The sequence below is a fragment of the Choloepus didactylus genome, chromosome 2 (assembly GCF_015220235.1).
Source record: "Choloepus didactylus isolate mChoDid1 chromosome 2, mChoDid1.pri, whole genome shotgun sequence".
NCBI lineage: Eukaryota > Metazoa > Chordata > Mammalia > Pilosa > Megalonychidae > Choloepus > Choloepus didactylus.
Window position 1 is genome coordinate 145,265,540 of NC_051308.1, and position 20,453 is coordinate 145,285,992.

The following is a 20,453-nucleotide window of genomic DNA, read 5'->3' on the forward strand; positions in this document are numbered from 1 at the left end:
TTCCAATTGCAACCTCTTCAGCTCACTGAGACTCAATGCTTTGCTTGGGCTCTGCTTCCCTGTGCCACAATAGTAGTGCACCCCAAGGCAGAAAGCTGAGTGATTATGGGACTGACTTCACATTTCCCTTCTCTTATCATGATCTTGCTCCATCTGCTGATCAATTCCAGATAGTTTGCCCACTGTTTTACAGTATTTGTTCTTGTGTTGGGAGAAGAAAGCTGGTAGTAGTTACTGTCATGGCCCTACATAGTAATTTTAAAGACATTTCGTTATCAATCACGGTATGCGTTATAAAAAAGAAAGAAATTGACAAAGCAAAGTTACAAATAATCAAGCCTACTTGTTCGTTTATTTGGTTCATGGTACTGTGATTATCAAAATCATGGCTTTATTTTGCTTTGTAATATCTACAAAGAAAAATCTGTAATAATGTGTTGACAGGTACATTTTCACATATGAAGCACATCATTATGACTATATTTGACATTACCTCATAATTTTTAGTTAATTGAATTGCCAAGGGGTGTGTGTGTGCGCCAAAGTGTATATATACACAAAAGCAATGGCTACTAGAGGAAAATCAAAAAGCTTTACAGTCTTTTATAATCTTTTTATTACCCAATATAATTAATTCCTCACGGAAATAATTCAGGAAAGAACATAGAAAAAGAACTTTTTTGATTTTAGGTACATAATGTGAAATGTAGGGTTATAAGGTAAATCCATTAACAATAGAAACAAAATTTAATCCACTAGCCATAAAGCTAAGTTCTAAAAATTAGTCTGTATTTATTTATACCGACAGATATCACAAATAAAAATGTTATTTCAAAACATACAATAAGAGAAACTAACTTGGAAGATTAAATAGCTCATCTTAAATTTACAAGATAACAGAAAGGAAATCTATTCAAAGAATTAAAATATTGTTATAGCAAAGAAAACAGGTTGAAAGCAGAGGAAAACATTTTCATTTTTATTTACAGTTTGTGCTTTTAGGTTTGGGTGATAAAGAAGAAATACTTAAAAATATCTTATGACACTCATGCAAAAAGTAAAAACAAAAGAGAAGTACAATGGGGGAATGTGAGGGGGCTTTTAACATGACAGAGAAAAGGTTATACTTTGGTGATTTCTTTTCAAAAATGACATCAGACTTCAGAGTTACTTGACTACAAAAGTCACCCACTTCAGGTGTTCTCACTTGGCACATATATACACTCTAGAAAAATTTCCTCTAAAATGTTTAAAAACAGCATTTGAAAATAAAGGCTATTGCTACCATTGACTAAATTTTAGATATAGTATTCTGCCCCATAAAATGGCAAACAGTGACAGACTATTGAGAGAGGAACACTTACCTGTAACAACCATGCTGCTCATATTAGAATTTGGACTACTGAGAACACTGCCTGAGAGTAGTTCGTCAGATCCTCTCTATAAAAACAAAAACAGCATAGTGTAAGAAAGCTTTAAGTTTAAAAATGTTCACATGAAAGTCTGTCACTCACCTGTAACTTTTCAAATATTCACTGAAAAACAAATGTCACCTTACATTATGGGAACAATTAAAATTTTAATTCAAGAAGAGAACCTAAAACAACAAAAATTAACTTCAACCCTCCACTCTATCCCTTTCCCTTTTCCACAGACCAACAGTATTTCCTTCCCTCTCTTCACCTAGGTCCAAAAGAAAATAAAAAGGAAAAACGATTAGGTTCCCTAATTAAAGGCCTTGGAAAGCTACTTCAATTCTTAACTCCAGGTTTTAGAAAATTAACAAGTTAATGCCACAGCAGCTAGACTGTCTCAGAAACATTCTGTGAATCTCCCATCCCTATAGCCTTTTATGCATCCAGATAACTCAGAGCTTTACAGCTGGACAACAAAGAAGACATCATCATCATCATCATCAAAACTAAACAATGACGTATATACTTCAGTAGCTATGACACTGAAAATTAAGTAAAATCTCTGGAATGAGAAGTTTCTTTCTGTCAGTATAAAAAGATCGAGCAGAACCATGCCCTAAAACCCTTTTGTAGAATAAGGTTATAAATTCATTTGTTCTGGGGAACTAGTTGCTCAAACCGATCAATGTTGTTTTAGCTGTTTTAAGTAAGTGTATATTTACTTAAAACTGCACACTCAACTGTTCTGCCTATTTTAAATGTGTATATTTACATGAAGGGTAGTAATATTTAAAATAGCTAACCAATACTGGCTGATTTAAACACCAAAAAAGAAAAAAGCATAAAAGAGTTATCAATTTGTCAAAACATTTCAGAAAGTCCAGAAAACTCCAAATTAGCCAAAAGCTTTACGCTGATTTGTATTTAAACTCATAAGCCATATTATATTACAACAAAAATGGATATTCATAGGTCATCTCCCTTAAATCTTTTAAAAACTTTCCATTCATTAACATCAAATGCTCAAAGAACTACAGTATGAGAAAAAGAAAAACATAATAATCATATTTAATACCATACTTACATCAAGACTAATTTCTTATCAAGATAGGAAAGATTCAGCAAGGCACAGTAAATGTTTTATAAGAACATGATAAGCAGAATTGGATACATTCAAAGTATAGTCCTTGGACCAGCAGCATCTGCTCTATACCTAGGAACTTGTTAGTATTGCATGCTCCCAGGTCTACCCCAGACCTACTGAATACAGAACTCTAGTGATGGGATCCAGCAATCTGAGCTTAAACATGACCTCCAGAGACTACTGATACATCCCCAAGTCTAAGAACTATATATTATTGGTTCACTATGAACAATAAAAAATGTTTTCTACTTTTTTTATGATGTGTATGTAAAACAGTGTTAAGAAGAAAGGCGCTAAAATTCAACTCCCACTTACTAGTTATGTAATTTTGGTAAATTTTGGTAAAACATCGACACCACAAAGGGAAAATGTTAACCAGGCCAAGTGCCTTGCCCACACTAGTAGTGTTCACTATTATATTCCCAAGTGTCAACCAAGCACAGGATCCACATATATTTGTTGATTAAATAAATGAATGAATGCTGATTATTATTAACAACTGCCACATTTATGGCCTCTGTTCTTGGACCAAATAACTGAAGTCAAGTTACTCCATACACAGAGCAAAAAAATTCAGCCCTTCTTCAAAAAATGAACAGAACTCCAGACTTAGGTATTCTAAAAGTTAAATGAAACAAAACCAGAAGAGAAGAGATCCTTATAATTTTATTCACTTAAAATTAAAAACCTCTTAAAAGATCTTCTATGCCTTATCCCCTTAGTTCTCAACAACCACTGACTCTCCTAGTTTTTAAAAGTATATTTTATCTCTTTTGAAATGTATAAGGTTTACTGTTTAGATGTTTGCTTACTTGTGAGTCAACATCCTTCCACCCCAGTGAATCACAAGTAATTTTGGAATCTTGGGTCTATTTAAGTATAAAAAAAAGCCTATAATTTTGATATGTGATGTGTGGGACACTCTCTTTCCTGCAATGCATCTTTATCAATGGCAGTCTGAATTTTTTTTTTAATTGTATCTGTGGCCTTTCTCCCCCATGAATAATTTCATAGCTGCTGCTGAAAGAATAGACACAACAGTCTTCATAACCAAGTCATAAGAAATAATATCAATTATTTGCAATTTTGTGATAATCTACAAAAGTTACTGAAAGATGTTTTTGATAAAATTATTACATTATTTTTATATTAAAAAACTATACTTGTGCTTGCTTTGGGGGCACATATACTAAAATTGGAACGATACAGAGAAGATCAGCATGACTCCTGCGCTAGGATGACACACAAATTCGTGAAGCGTTTCAAATTTTTATTCTTATTTTTATTATTTATGGTGTAAATAAAATGTACAAAAATGGATTGGGGTGATGAAGGCACAACTATATGATGGTACTGTGAACAGCTGATTGTACACCATGGATGATTTTATGGTATGTGAATATATCTCAATAAAACTGAAAAACTGAAAAACACCTTTCAGTATATATATTTTATAACAGTGGAAATACCTGAAAATGTGGAACTATCGCCCATAACATTCTTTGAAATTTGCTTTCTAACTACTTGTTAAATCGAACTTTGAAAGTTCAGTTATGTATATGTGTTAAAGTGCACAATAAAAAAAACCTTTTAAATTATGCTTGCCTTTCCACTGAGTAAAAAGCCTACCACTATTATGCCCCAAAGAAGTGATTCTTTATTACTAGTAATGCTAACATTTCAACATTGACAGGACAATTTTACTTCAAATATCTTGCCCAATTTGTTTAACTTGGAACAGATATAAAATGAAATGAATAAACAGTTTAGTGGCTGACGGCTGTCCCACATCAGTGGAACAGTATTGAAACTAATTAATTAGCAGTACTTAAACTCAGAATCAGAATCTATACTCAGAATAAATATATATATATATATACTTTTAAATTTAACTTATCTAAGAGAGATGTCATTTGATCTTAGTTTCAATTTTTTAAAAAAAGAAAGTGACTTAAAATTGATAATGATGTTCTTCGTTTTATCTGACCACAGAAACTTTCCTCTCTGTGTAACATCTATGACCACTTCAAGAGAAACTAGCATCCCAAAGAATCAATCAGGACAATGAAAACTCAAAATTTATATGTTATCAATGAGAGAAAGAAGTAAAACAAGATAAATGCAAAAATAAGTACAAATGACAGCGCACTTGACATTATGCAAACCAGTGATGAATATAGATCCTTGTTTCTTTCTTTTTTTGGTTATTGATATTTTGTCATCATAATACTCTAATCCAACTACCATTCATTCGCAGGTAGAAGAGCTGTTGGAATTGCCAGGAAGGCAGGACAGAGAGAAAAGCAAGGTTGACAAGAAACCTTGGGCTCTGGTAGGATTCTGGACTGAGAACTGGCCAAGGACTTTTCTCTACAGAGAAAATGTCGGACTAGGAACCAGGATAAAGAGATGGGGCAAGGATGTGAATATCAGATTCCTGGGAAGAACTTGGTCCTCCAGAGAGGAAGAAAGGTACTCACTCATGTGATCTGCTCTCGCTGGACACAGAAGTGTTGCTAAGGAATGAACAGGTGGACTGAATGCCATGTACCTACCAGAGGCTGAGAAATCACTTACTCTTATTACCAAGAGAGATCACAGAAAACAAAGATACAAAAAAAAAAAAAGACAAATCTCAGTTGACAATGAAGGGTAGGGGGGAAGACTGCACAATTATACATCATCAGACCACGCAGACAAGAACAAAAACCTAGGGAATAGTGAAGCAATAAGATGGAAGAAACTTGGCCTGGTGAATAACCTCATGGAGAGCACGGTGATCCCATTTTCATACACCAGCAGGACTTCTGTTTACAAGAGAGAAATAAACCTGGAGCCTATTTATGTCTCTATATTCTGCATTATGTTTCAGTAGTTTAGCCTTTACCCCAAGGTATATATGCTTGTAGTATGAAACAAATAGCACTGCAGATATTTACTTAATTGGTTAGTCCTGTAAGAGCAAGAAATGAAATTGGAGCCCTATCAAATTAAATACACAAAAACAATTTTTGGATAGATAAGACAAATGTGAAAGGCAAAAAAAAAAAAAAATCAGAAAAAAGTATATGAAAATATCTACAATCTCTGGGTATGTAAGGAACTACATAAATTAAGACAGGAAGAGAACCAACCATAAATTCTACTACAAAGTGGCCACAAAATCTCCATGTAAGAAACTGTATACCAATAATTGTTGAAAACCTTAAAACACTTACTAGGGTTTGCTAAGAGGCTTCCAACAATCAACATGGAAGACATCCAAAATAACAAAGGGAAAAATTTAAATGAACAGAAAAAGAATCTAACTTGGATGCAAAGGGAACTGTGGTCACTCTATATACTAGAATTCTATATGTTAAAATTAGTAACTTCTATTCCATCAAAAGACATTACAAAGAAGTGAAAATGCAAACTAAAAACCTGGAAAAGTTATTAGCAACACAAAACCAACAGAGGACGAGTAACCATAATATATAAAACTACAAAATCAGTTAAACAACAAATTCAATTTTTTAATAAGCAAAAGATACAAATAAGGTATTTCTCATGAAGCAACACCAACAACTATAAACACATAAAATAAAAAAGACATAATACCTCAATTATCAGGGAAATAGAAAGAAAGACCAAACAAGACACTACACACCAGCCTGGCAATAATTAAGAAATCCACCATTTAGCCAAGTGCTGATGAAGACTGGGAATAGCAGGAACTCCCATGCACTACTGGTAAGAACATAAATTGGAGCAATGCCTTGGAAAATAATCTGGCACTATCATGTAATATTTACCATGCTCTAATTCCCAGAAACATATACCTATATATATAAACTCTTAAAAACTCTTGCATTTATGCACCAGGAAACAAGCACAAAAAATGCTCAAAGAATTGCTCTTAATGGTAAAACTTTAAACAACCCAAATGTCCACCAACCGGAAAAGGGATATACTGGAGTTATTTTCACAGAACAGAGGATTACACAGCATGAATATTGTACAACTACAGGCAAGAACAGAGCTACATATTAGAAATATTATCAAATTAAAACACAAGTCACAGAAAACACCATGAGTTTACCACTTTCATAAAACTCAAAAACCATGAAGAACTAAATACATTATTGTCATATAAATGATGAAATCATATTTGAAAGGGTAAGACTCAGAATTCATTGTAGTGGTCCATCCCTGTAACAGTAAGGAGGATAAAAAGGAGCATACAGTATGCAAGAGTACTTCTCTTATGCAAGCTCCAGCCAGACATCCCAAATGGCCCCAGTATGCCATGGCCTTACCAAAAAGTAGTCCCCAAACACCTACGTCCCTACCTGAAATTCTATAAAAGATTCACTCACTAAGTTTTATCTTTCAGAAACTTAAATTCACCAGAGTGTTCCTATGCACACAAGTCCTAAAACCAAGGCAACAACCTTGTTAAGATCAACAATCAGATGCAGCCACCTTCCCCATGCTGTTGACACTCCAATTCAATATAAACAAGTAGGGTACTCACTGTCTAGACACCCCTGAAGATGGAGAAAGAGATTAGGTGAGAGGAAGGGTAGACAAAACAAGATAAGATTTAACAAAGGTCTAGGAATACTGAAACTTTATATATACATATTTAGATGCTGGGGTGTTGGAATGGCTGGAAGGAGGTAAATAGCATGGTGGAACTGTACCCTATAACATCCTTTGAAATTTACTCTATAGCTACTAGTTGAATTGTGCTTCGAAAGTCTTCGCCTTTCTGTATATGCCTTATATTGCATAATAAGGAAAGAATTGAAACTGTGGAACTGCAACCCATAACAATTTTTGAAATTACTTATATAACTGCTTGTTGAGCTGTACATCTAAAGTTAACACCTTTCTCTATGCGTGATGTTTTACAATAATGAAAATAGCTGAAGTTGTGGAATTGTGACCCATGACATTCTTTGAAATTTGCTAACTACTTATTAAATTGTACTTTCAAATTTACCACTGTTATGCATACATGTCAAACTTCACAATAAAAAATGCATTAAAAAAAAGAGTTCTGGTAGCATTCATGTTTTTATTTGGATGGCAGATACAAGGAGTTCATTTCATATTTTCAAAAATATTAATTAATATAACAAAAGATATTAGGGAAAAAGTAATGGGTAAGGATAGGGTGAGCAGATATTTTATAACCCAAAATGGGACACTTGAAAGTGAACAGGGGTACTAAAAATGATAACACCTTGAAACAGACAAAAACCATTACAATAATCTACATAAGAAAGAATAACAACCAGAAGGTTTAAATAAGACACTCAAGTAAAACCAAACATTCATAATTATAGTTTATTAAATATAGAGACTCTACTATTAACAGGTAGAAATAGTAAAAGAACTTAATCAAACTGTAATCAAAATGGTAGATTAAGAAACCGCACTAATTATTTCACAAAGAAGACACACAAAAACTAAGAATGAGAATAATTTAATGAACTTAAATAGTCAATGTTGCGTTGCCTGCAAAAAAAGATGGTATGCTTTTTTAAAGACTCTGGAATCACTTTTTAATATTTACTGAAACATGACATACTAAATGGACATCACGCCCCTCCCTCAAATAAAGCTATCCCCAGATATGGTTATTTTGTTTTCTAATTTTCATTAATCAAGATATGAGACCCAAAGAACTAGTCAAAGAAATCTGTCTCATCTTTTGGTCATCTGTTCTTCTATTTATGGAATATGGTTTATAAAAATAACATGTGCATATTTTAATGCAGGGATATGCCAAGAAAGAAAAAACATGGACCACAATCTCTCTGAAACTCCAGATAACTCAACTGACATTTTAAAAATTAAAAATAAATACAGAGTTGGCAATTCAAATTCAAAAAGATAGAAAATATAAAGTGAAAGTTCTCCCCCACTCCCAAATTAACAATTCTTAAACTTCATATAACTGCTTTGAAAAAAAATTTTTAATTCATCTACAGAGCTGCAGAGCATTCCATTATATTGGTGTATCATAGTTTTAAAAAATCCCTATTGATGCACATTTCAGTATTTGCAGTTTACCCACTGTATTAGCCTGTGAAGATCACAAAAGTAGATCATATATTATATAATGTACACCTCAATACATTCCCAAAGAAATTGGACAGATCATAATATTTGGTCACAACACAATAAAACATTTTAATGAAAAGAACAGAGAAAAAAACTGAAAACAAGTTTAATAATTTTTGTTTAATCAGATGAAATTTCAAAACAATTCCTACGTAAACTCAGGTCCAAAAGGGAAACAAAACTTCAAAGACAGACTATCATAAGAATTTAGAATAAAAGACCAGCTTCCCTATTGAAGAGATAAGGCAAGAGATAAGAACAGTTCCTGGTATATGAAAAGCAAACCATTCTTAAACTGAAAATATGTTCCATTTTGCTCATTATTAAGAAAAATCCAAACTGAAACTACATTTAGATCCATCTCAACTATTAGCCTGGCAAAATCCCAAACACCTGACAATATACTCTGTTGGCCAGGCTACCAGAAAACAGGCACCCACATACTTCTCCTGGTGTGAGAGCAAAATAATACAATTACTACACCAAAAAGAATTCAACAGTATCTAGTAAAATTACATTTGTATTTACATGATGACCCATTAATTGTACTTCTAGGAATCTATTCTAAAGATATACTGGCAAAAAAGCAAGATTACATATGCACAAAGCTATTCACTACAACATAACTTGTAATAGCAAGAGACTGGAAAAAATCCAAGTGTTTATTAGCCTACAAATATGCAGTAGTATAAAAGAATGAGAAAATTTTCCATATAAATTCATAGCATGATCTCCAGGATATATTTATCATTAAACAAAAAAGGGAAGGTATAAAACCCTGTATATAATGTGCTATCTTTTATCAAAGGCAGGAGTGGGGATTGCAAGGAAAGAAACACACATTTACTTATTTTTTAAAAAAAGAGGAATAAGCCCCAAATTAACGAAAAAAGACACCTATTCTAAAGGGAGAGAAAAAACAAAAGACACCTATTCTAAAGGGAGAGAAAAAACAAAGTAGAGTGGACATGAATAGAAAGCTAGACGTCTATGAATGTTATCTTGATTTAGTTCTGCCTTTGGAAAATGAAACATACAAACCTATCAACTTGGCAGTTGAACCACACAGAGAATTATTTCAAGAAACCTTAAAATTCTTTAATTGTACTCTACACCCTTTGTGAAATACACATTAAGGACAAAAATCACTGCAAAGAAAACTTAAACTGTATTCACTAATTATATATCAGTATAGTAGTGATATTTTAAATCCGTATTTATATAAAATAATGTTAATGTTAGCAACCAAGATTTTTTAGTGTACAAGAGATAAAAACATAAAATCAGAGAAGCAAAAAATGTAAACAAATTTGAATAGGAAATAAAAATCATTCACAACGTATTTTTGTCTTTAAAAAACTGCTAGCTCTGTCCACTGATCCCGCCTTGCAGCCGTAAGAACCTAAAAGCAACTAACACCTTGGCACCCACATTACTGTGGTCTCTCATACCCACCCAAAGAAAACAGGAATCTAAAGAAATGGCTGATGAAAGGTCTGACACCAGAAATGAAACTTCAAGCAAGGAAGTATCAAAGACTACAATGTTATAAGCTCCTGCTGGCCCATGATGAAACAATTTAAGCATTTTAAAAACAATAACCACTGCCATGTCTGAAAAAATGTTAAAACCCTTGAGTCCACAAGGATACCAACAGCAAAGAACTCACATTGGTTACACTGGAGACTGCTACTGTACTGACTCATTAGGAAAATTTTTAAAAAACAAAGCATCTTATGCCTAAGAGTCACCCCCAGAGAACCTCTTCTGCTGCTCAGATGCCGCCTCTTGCAGCCAATTCTACAAATAAACTCACTACCCTCTCCCCTAGGCGGGACATGACTCGCAGTGATAAGCCTGGCCCTGGCAAAAGGGGGAAAAGAAATGAAACAAAATAAAGTTTCAGTGGACAAGAGATCTCAAATAGAGTTGAGAGGTCAATCTGGAGGTTATTCTTACGCATTATATAGATATCCCTTTTTAGTTTCTAGTGTAGTTGAACAGCTAGAAGGAAATACCTGAATCCGTTGAACCATAATTCAGAAGACTTAATTTTTGATGATAATTGTGTAACTACATAGCTTTTATTGTATGACCACATGATAGTGAAAACCTGGTGACTGACACTCTCTTTACTCAGTGTATGGGCAGGTGAGTAATGAAACAATGACAAAATATATGTATAAATAATGAGGGGGGATAAGGGGTATAGGATGGTTTGGGTTCTTTTAATTTTTTTTATTTCAGAGTAATGAAAACGTTCCAAATTGAATGTGATGATGAATGCACAACTATATGATGATACTATGAGCCATTTATTGTATATTTTGGATGGATTATATGTTGTGTGAGTATATCTCAAACATGCATTAAAAAAAAGGTAAATGTGGCAAAATGTTAAAATTGGTGGCTCTGGGTATCTGGGGGGATAGGGGTATGTTGGAGTTCTCTGTACGAGGTTTGTATTATTTTTATAACTTCTGTTAAGTTTGAAGTATTTAAAAATAAAAAATTTACAATAAAAAAACAGCTTTTCTTAGTTGATGGAAAAAGTTCTTAGAATTCTAGCTAACATGCAGGGAAAAAAAGAATATTACCATTTTTGCAATACCTAATGAAATCACACAATTAACAGCTTTTAAAAACTATTAAGCATGTAAACTGTGGACTACAAATAATAGTATAACATAATACTGTTTCATCAGTTGTAGCAAAAGTTCCACACTAATGCCAAGTATTAATAATGGGAATTCTGCATTTTCTGCATGATTTTTCTGTAAACCTACTTTTCTAATAAAAAAAATTATATTTAAAAAAGAACTATCACAGCCAAAAAAAAAAAAAGCCATTAGGTGAAAGGATAATGGAGCACTCATTATATAATGGACACAGGCTGCCAACAACTGAATGCACTGATAAATTAACATCACAAGGGTTAATTAGACATTATATACCCCCTAGTGTGACTCAATAAGAATTACCTAGCATATATCTACAAAATATTCATGCTAAAATATATGAATCTGATAAAGCTTCATCTAACTACACGTTAACAGGAAATACAGAGGACATAAGGAACATAAACAATGTCAACATGGAGATACAATCAGCCAACCCCAGAATATGAAAATTGTACAGAAAAGATGACTCAGTTTTTTTTACAAAGAAATGGCAAAGGGGGGGGAGAGTAAACTGTTATAAAGAACTTAAAGAGACATTATCTAAATCAGAATATGGACTTTGCTTGGTTTCTGATTCAAAAGAAAAAACAAGTGTGAGAGACTTTTCTGGGGCAACTGGGAAATTATGAACACCAGTGGAGATTAGATGACATTAAGAAATAATTTTAAATTTTATTAGGTACAAATAATAGTATCGATGTCATCTTTAAAAGACAGATTATATCTGTCAAAGATACACACTACAGTATTTAGGAGGCATAGGAAATGATCTCTGATATTTACTTTAATACTCTCCAATAGGAAGGAAAAAAGTTATATCATTCTCTCTACTTCTGTGCATTTTGAAACTTTTAGAATGAAACCAATGAAAAAGAGAGCTCCAAATGTCAAGAATTATTACCAAAGCTATCAAACTAATCATTCTTAACCTTGAATACATTAATTTTTAAGCAAGAAAATAAATGAGTTCAGGTTCCAATTTAATATGGCCAACAAAATTAATAGTAAAATGAATCTAGTGTAAGGCATTGTTCTAGTTTGCTAATGCTGCCAGGATGCAAAACACCAGAAATGGATTGGCTTTTATAAAAGGGGGTTTATTTGGTTACACAGTTACAGTCTTAAGGCCATAAAGTATCCAAGGTAATGCATCAACAATTGGATACCTTCACTGGAGGATGGCCAATGGCATCTGGAAACCCTTCGTTAGCTGGGAAGGCACGTGGCTGGCATCCACTCCAAGTTCTGGTTTCAAAATGGCTGTCTCCCAGGACGTTCCTCTCTAGGCTTCAGCTTCTCTCCAAAACGTCACTCTCAGTTGCTCTTGGGGCGTTTATTCTCTCTTAGTTTCTCCAGAGCAAGAGTCTGCTTTCAACGGCAGTCTCCAAAATGTCTCCGTAAGCTGCAGCTCCTCTCTCAGCTCTGTGCGTTCTTCAACATCTCCCTCTTGGCTGTAGCAAGCTCGCTCCTTCTGTCTGAACTTATATAGTGCTCCAGGAAATTAATCAAGGCCCATGCTGAATAGGCGAGGCCACAACTCAACAGAAATTATCCAATGAAAGATCGCACCCTCAATTAAGTGATCACATCTCCATGGAAACATCCAATCGAAAGTCTGCAACCCAATCAAAACCAATACATTTCCTGCCCACACAAGACTGTATTAAATGGCATTTTGGGGGACATGATATATCCAAACCAGCATGGGGATAAAAAGAAATAAAGATAAAGCAGAAATCAGTGACTTATGAAACAAAAAGAAATAAATACAAAAGCTGGTTGTTTGAAAAGACCAACAAAATGTGTCTCTGGCAAGACAAATCAAGAAATAGAAGACAAAAGTGTTCAACTTTAGTAACAGAAAGGAGAGAATTTTAAAATGCTATACAAATTCTGAGAAACTAGAAACTCTCAATAAAACAGATAATTCTCTAAGAAAGTACTGAATAAGTGAATGAACCAATACCCTTGAAGAAACTGTACTATTTGTCAAAAAGTATCTCTATTCTCCCATCCCCCGACCCCCCTTCAAAGGGCACTTACTGTTTAAAATACTTCTAATATTTAGGAAAAATGATGGAAAGTATATATAATGTTGATTAGCTATGGTGGTGGATAGGATTACTGGTGATTTAAATTATTTTCCCCTTTCTGCACTGTTTTCTACATTAAACATGTCTTTGTAATTAGAGAAAATGTAGGGAAGAAAGTAAAACCTCTTCAAAGAAATGTTATGGTTATCTGCCTTTGAGTTCAACCAAAAATTGTCATTTTATTTTACTGAACGTGAAAACAAAATGTTCTCCCAAATAATGTGTAAATTTAATGTAATTATAATCAAACCCAAAGAGTTTTCACGGAACTTGCCAACTGATCTTAAAATGCATCCAGTAAAGAAAACGCCAGGACAATTTTGAAAAAGAAAGTTGTGAAATTCACTCTACAAGAATTATTTTGACGCTATAATAATTAAGACGTGGTAATGGTACAGGATAGAGAAACCAATGAAACAGAACAGATAGTCCAGAAACAGGTTCATGCATATATGCAAACCTGAAAAAGAGCTGACACTGCAGATGAGTAGGGAAAAGAAGAGCTCAACGTTATCTATAGGGAAAGTAATTAGACCTTTATCACACACTACACACAAAAAAGTAAATTTTAGATAGATCAAGGCCATAAATGTGGAAAACAAAAGTGTAAAAAGAAAATCCACAAGACTATATTTAAGACTTTGATTTTAAAAAAAAGATTTGACAAAAGAGAAACATAATTTTAAAATAAAAAATTGCAATCTCTATTCAACGTGAAAAAAAAGTCACAGATATGAGGAAGTTATCTGCAGCACAAATAACTGACAAAGCATTAGTATCCAGAATATATAAAAGAAACCCTGAAGAAAATATACAAATCATAATAGTAAAAAGGAAATGATGTAAGTCTGGTTTAAGAAAGGTGAGCGTGAGGGCCAAGTGGTGCTTCTTTTAGCCCTCCCAGCCCCCAGCAGCAGGGCACACACAATGTGGGAACTCACTGTGAATGCTAAATTAACAGCATCAGTAATTAGAGACTGCTGATTACCTTCCCAGGAGCTTTTCCCCTTTCCTCTTTCAACGTCTCCAACCCTGCCCCCTCCTAAAGAAAAAACAGAAACAAAAAAACCCTGAAGCAATAAAAAAGAAAATGAAAGACTATGTGAACAAGCTTTTAACAGAGAAAAAACATGAATGACCAATAAATTAATGAAATACACAATTAATAGTCAGAGAATTAAATTTAAAACCACAAAAAAGACACCATGCATGTTTGGTTGACAACAATTAAAAAGTCCACTCATGCAAATTATCAGAGAGGGTGCAAACAAACAGGAATTCCCATATACTACTGACAGAGTATAAACTAGCACAATTTAGGAACGCAACATGCCAATATCCAATGAACTTGAAAATAAACATATCCTATAATCCAATAGTTCCACTTACAAAGAAACTCTCTTATACATATTCAAAATATGCACAAGAATGTTCACAGCAGCAGTTTGTAGTAGGAAAAAATGGCAAACAACCTCAACATCTGTCAACAGGGTAATGGTATATTCATGTAATCATAAACTACATGGCAATGAAAATGAAAGAATTAGAGCTTCACATTAATTTGGATTAAGAAAGCACTGGAAAAGAGCAAGTTACAGAATACATACAGTAGAAAGCACGTATATACAGCTTAAACATGCAAAACAAAACCATATATTGCTTAAGATAAATACACATGTAGTAGAAATATAGACAAATTCATAAGAATGGTTAACACCAAATTCAGGATAGTGGATGCCTGGAATGGGGGTGGGGGGTTCAGCTCCACCAGTATTTTGGTATAAATGTATTCTTGAATTAGCCTTTGTATCAGCAGCTCTCATTAGTCTCAGGACTCTTTTAAACTCTTTAATGATTATTGAGGACTCCGAAAGGCTATTTTTTATGTGGGTATATCCTATCAGTACTCACCATATTAGAAATTACATCTGAAAAAATTTTTAAATACTTTAAAATTCACTTAACTACAGTAAGCTGATTACTCATTAACATAAATAATTTATGAAAAATAACTATTTCCTGAATTTAAAAAATTAGAAGTTACACACTTTTGCAGTCTCTTTACCGTCAGGCTTAACTGAAAGCAAATCAACTCTCATATCTGCTTCTATATTCAATCTGTTGGATACTACACATCAAGTAACCTCTGGAATATCTAGTATACACTAGTGAAAGACTGAAAGTGAAAAAGGCAATCAATGACCTAATATTATTATGAAAATAGCTCTGAGTTTACAGATTTCTTGACAGTTTATTAGGGAATCACAGGTATCCCTGGACCACACTTTCAGAAAAGATGCCTTCTTCATGGTAAGCATTTCATTTTAAAAAATTATCTTTAAACTTAGTATCAAATAAAAATGTAACAACTTGATAAAAGTTTTTAATCCTTTTTCTGTAAATGTCCTCTAAATGGTAATTCTCGTATTTTCCACTCTTAAACACTGCCAATAGCTCAAATTAAATTTCAATATTTTATTTCTTTTACATGAATTTTAAGTGAAGTTTAGTTATCTTTGTAGATATTCTTTAAGAATACTGATTTAACAGATATAGTTTACTGAGTGCAGACTATGCCTGGCACAAACAAGATGAAGGAAGAGTTACCATAATAAACACTATTCTGAGGAAAATTCACAAAAAGCAAGTCATATATCATATGTCCTATGGAAAAACACATCACCACCTATAAAACAGTATTACCAAAATAAAAAAAGGTGAACAAAAACAGAATCTGATGAAGTCTCTAGATCCAACTACCAATTAACAGGAAATATAGAGAACACGTTAAATTAGAACATCAAAATATAACCAATAAATGCAGACTGTGAGCAACTCTATAGACCAATAATCAGTTTTCTTCAACAAATAAATGCAATTTAAAAAAAGGATAAAAATGGAAGGAGAACTTGTGGATCAAAAGAAATTTAAGAGGCATATCAACCCATTGAATGTGTTGATCTTTTTGAACCTCATTTGTCCCCCCACCCTCAAAAAACTGTAAAAATACTACAATATGTATGAGGCAATTAGGAATTTTAACACAAATTTGACACTCTTCTGACATTAAGAGATTGTTGATTTTTGTTAGAACATCAAAATATAACCAATAAATGCAGACTGTGAGCAACTCTATAGACCAATAATCAGTTTTCTTCAACAAATAAATGCAATTTAAAAAAAGGATAAAAATGGAAGGAGAACTTGTGGATCAAAAGAAATTTAAGAGGCATATCAACCCATTGAATGTGTTGATCTTTTTGAACCTCATTTGTCCCCCCACCCTCAAAAAACTGTAAAAATACTACAATGTGTATGAGGCAATTAGGAATTTTAACACAAATTTGACACTCTTCTGACATTAAGAGATTGTTGATTTTTGTTTGGTGTCCTAACAATATTGTGGTTATTTATAAATACGTGTCTGTGTGTATGTATACATATATTTTTAAGGAATACTATCTTTTAAAGATGCATGCTAAAATATTTACAGATGAAACCAAATGTTATCTGGAATCTGTCTCAAAATAATACAGAAGGGAAAAGTAGAAAGTGGCTAAGTTAGTTTTAGCTATGGGTTGTTGGTAATTGTTGGGAATGAGTGATACATACATAATGGTCCATGATATTATTGTGTCTACTTTTTTATAGGTTCAAAATTCATCCCAATGAAGAGTTATAAAAAAAATCATTGCTCAAAAGAAGTTATTATCTCTTATGATAACTTGTTGTGATACTTTATTTTTAATGTTAAATTAATATTTGACCAACTTTTCCCCTTGGGCAGAGTATCTAAAACAAAATTAAGAAAGCTATTACAAATAAACTAAATAAGATACTAAAATAATTAACAGTTATAGTGACTCATGACTAATTTATAGTGCTCCTTGCAATACAAAAGCTGATTTTTTTGGACCTCAATCTCCACATTCTAAACACAGCAGAAAAATGAAATCGTTTTACATATGGAAACATATAGAATAGTGCCTACCAGATGAAGTACAAATACTTTTACACATGCAAACATATAGACTAGTGCCTACCAGATGAAGTACAAATTACATAATCCACACTTGAGGCCTTCTACCACCTTTCTGTCATACTATCTATCCTGTCATACCCATACACAAATTCTTTGCCATAAATGCCAAATTATTCAGCTCACTGTTCAGTGACCGTGAATTGTACCATTTCTATAGTGTTAGTCACAGCATTCCCTCAATGTACATTGCCTACCATTCCCACCTATCTACATGGCACAGGTCACAGTCCACTGTTTTCACAGTACTTAACTCTGATCTCACCAACTAAAACTAATCTTTCTTAATTCAGCAACATGACACTTACCCACACTGAAGACAGTGACCCTTCTGTACTCACTAAGTATTTAAGTATGCACTATGTAACATGTACTGTAAGAGTAGTAAATTAAAACAAACAAAAATGCCAAAATTAATTACCAAAACCTACAAATACAAAAAGTTTAAGTCATTTTATTAAAATACAACAAATCTCTGTGGTTAGATTTATGTGTTAACTTGGCCAGGTAATGGGTATCCAGTTGTCTGATCAAGCAAGCACTGGCTTAACTGCTTCTGCTAGAATATTTCGTGGACTTAAATCAGTAAGTTGATTGCATCTATGGATGGTTACATATACAATAAACTAAGGAGAGCCTCTTCAGCAACAAGAGATGTTTAATCCAATCAGCTGAAGGCTTTAAAAGAAGTAATGACTTCAGCAGTTAGAAGAAAGAATTTTCATCTGCCAGCCAGCTTCTGAGGAATTCACTGAAAACTTTCATTGATACAGCCTGCCCACTGTAATTTGGACTTGTGCATCCCCAGAGTTAGATGAGACACTTTTATAAAATCTCATAATATTTACAGATGTCTCCTGTTGGTTCTGTTTTCGTAGAGAACTGTGACTAATACAGCTTTGGTACCGGGAGTGGTTTTTGAGAAACAGAATGTTAAAAATGGGCTTTCCAAACTAGTTCTGGAGTTTTTGCAATTGGTTCTCTACTCTGATTAGATTCAAAGGCTCTAATGACTCTTTTTCCAACAATCACTCATAATATAGCAACATGGCACTGATGCACATTGAAGTCTGTTCTAGTTTGCCAATGCTGCCAGAATGCAAAACACCAGAAATGGATTGGCTTTTATAAAGGTGGTTTATTTGGTTACCGAGTTACAGTCTTAACGCCACAAAATGTCCATCAATAAAGGGTACCTTCACGTAGGATGGCCAATGGCGTCTGGAAAATCTCTGTTAGCTGGGAAGGCACATGGCTGACATCTGCTCCCAAGTTCTGGTTACAAAATGGCTTTCTCCCAGGACGTTACTCTATAGGCTGCAGTTCCTCAAAAATGTCACTCTTAGCTGCTCTTGGGGTGTTTGTCCTCTCTTAGCTTCTCCAGAGCAAGAGTCTGCTTTCAACAGCCATCTTCAAACATCTCTCATCTGCAGCTACTGTCTCAGCTTCTATGCATTCTTCAAAGTGTCCCTCTTGGCTGTAGCAAGCCCACTCCTTCTGTCTGACCTTATTTAGTGCTCCAGTAAACTAATCAAGGCCCATGCTGAATGGGCGGGGCCACACCTCCATGCAAATTTTATCCAATCAGAGTTATCACCCACAGTTCGGTGGGGTACATTAACATGGAAAACAACCTAATCCAAACTTTCCAGCTTAATTCCCAGTAATATATCTGCCCCACAAGACTGCATCAAAGAACATGGCTTTTTCTGGGGGACATAATATATACAAACCAGTACAAGGTCAGTTAACCTCCTATAATCATTAAGCATTTATTAAGTATGCACTATGTAACATGTACTGGAGGAGGAGTAAATAAAAGAAATGAAATACCAAAATTAACTACAAAAACCTCCAAATTACAAAAAATGTAAAAGTCATTTTAAAGAAATACAACAAACCTCATATTAAAAATTTACAAATTTCATTTGTTTTACAGTCTCACATAAATAACCAAAAACTGAAAGCTAAATAACCACAGCAAAATTATAAAAGGGCATAGAAAATGAGATTTCAACGTAGGTCCTAAAGCCATAAAACTTGGATGTTCTAAACACAGGTAACATAACCAATTGCCCAGCAGGTGGAAAATATTTTTATGCATGATCACATTTAATCCCACAACTATTACAATCCCAATTTTAAAACTGAATAAACTTGAGGCTAAAAAAGTTTAAGTATCAAATACACACCCAAAAACAAAGAAAAAATATATTACTTGTGATGCTTAGGTTCATGTGTCAACTTGGCCAGGTGACGGTGTCCAGGTGTCTGGTCAAGCAAGCACTGGGCTAACCATTACTGCAAGGACATTTGTGGCTGGTTAATAAACAAAAGGCTGGTTTATTAAATCATCAGTCAACTGAATGCACCTGTGGCTGATTACATCAATGAGGAGTGTGCCTTCAGCAATGAAAAAAAAAAAAAAACAACCAGCTGGGTTTAATCCAATCAGATGAAGACTTTTAAGGGAGGAGAGACAGAACTTTCACTTCCTCTTCAATCAGAAAGAGGAACTTCCTGGGGAGTTCTTCCAGGACCTTCAACAGACTTGCCAGCTCACTGCCTGCCCTACTCAATTTGGAATTGTGCATCCTGCCCTACGCAATTCAGACTTGTGCATCCCCACAGTTGCGTGAGACACTTATATAAAATCTCATATTTACAGATATCTCCTGTTGGTTCTGTTTCCCTAGAGAAACCTAACTAATGCACCTTGGTACCGGGAGTGGTTCTTGAGAAACAGAGTCTTAAAATGGGCTTTTACAATTGGTCTTCTACTCTGATTAGATTCAAAGATACTAATGACTCCATTTCCAATAATTAAGATGGCACTGGCAGTCAATGACATGAGTTGGCAATGGAGATACGCAAAACACCACCATTTGATTCTACTAATCATACTCTTGTATGAATCAAGGCACTGGGTGACAGTGTGTTTGACACCTTACAGAATTTGTGGAGTTA

The 20,453-nt window shown here is 33.9% G+C and overlaps 1 protein-coding gene and 1 non-coding gene across 6 annotated transcripts in view; one reads left to right on the forward strand and one right to left on the reverse strand.

The window, feature by feature from the left end:
* Window positions 1–20,453, reverse strand: part of PTBP2 (polypyrimidine tract binding protein 2) — a 102,189-nt gene that overhangs the window by 59,597 nt on the left and 22,139 nt on the right. For 4 of the 5 annotated variants that reach the window (XM_037826570.1, XM_037826572.1, XM_037826571.1 and 1 more), the window contains exons 3-4: window positions 14,436–14,489; window positions 1,365–1,440 (exon numbers count right to left, since the gene is read on the reverse strand). In XM_037826570.1, coding sequence (XP_037682498.1) covers window positions 1,365–1,440; window positions 14,436–14,489 — 130 coding nt within the window. The remainder of the gene's footprint in view (window positions 1–1,364; window positions 1,441–14,435; window positions 14,490–20,453) is intronic. The other variant, XM_037826574.1, reaches the window with a different exon arrangement.
* Window positions 3,725–3,831, forward strand: LOC119528425. Its single transcript, XR_005215723.1, has one exon. It is a non-coding gene; the product is annotated as a U6 spliceosomal RNA (small nuclear RNA).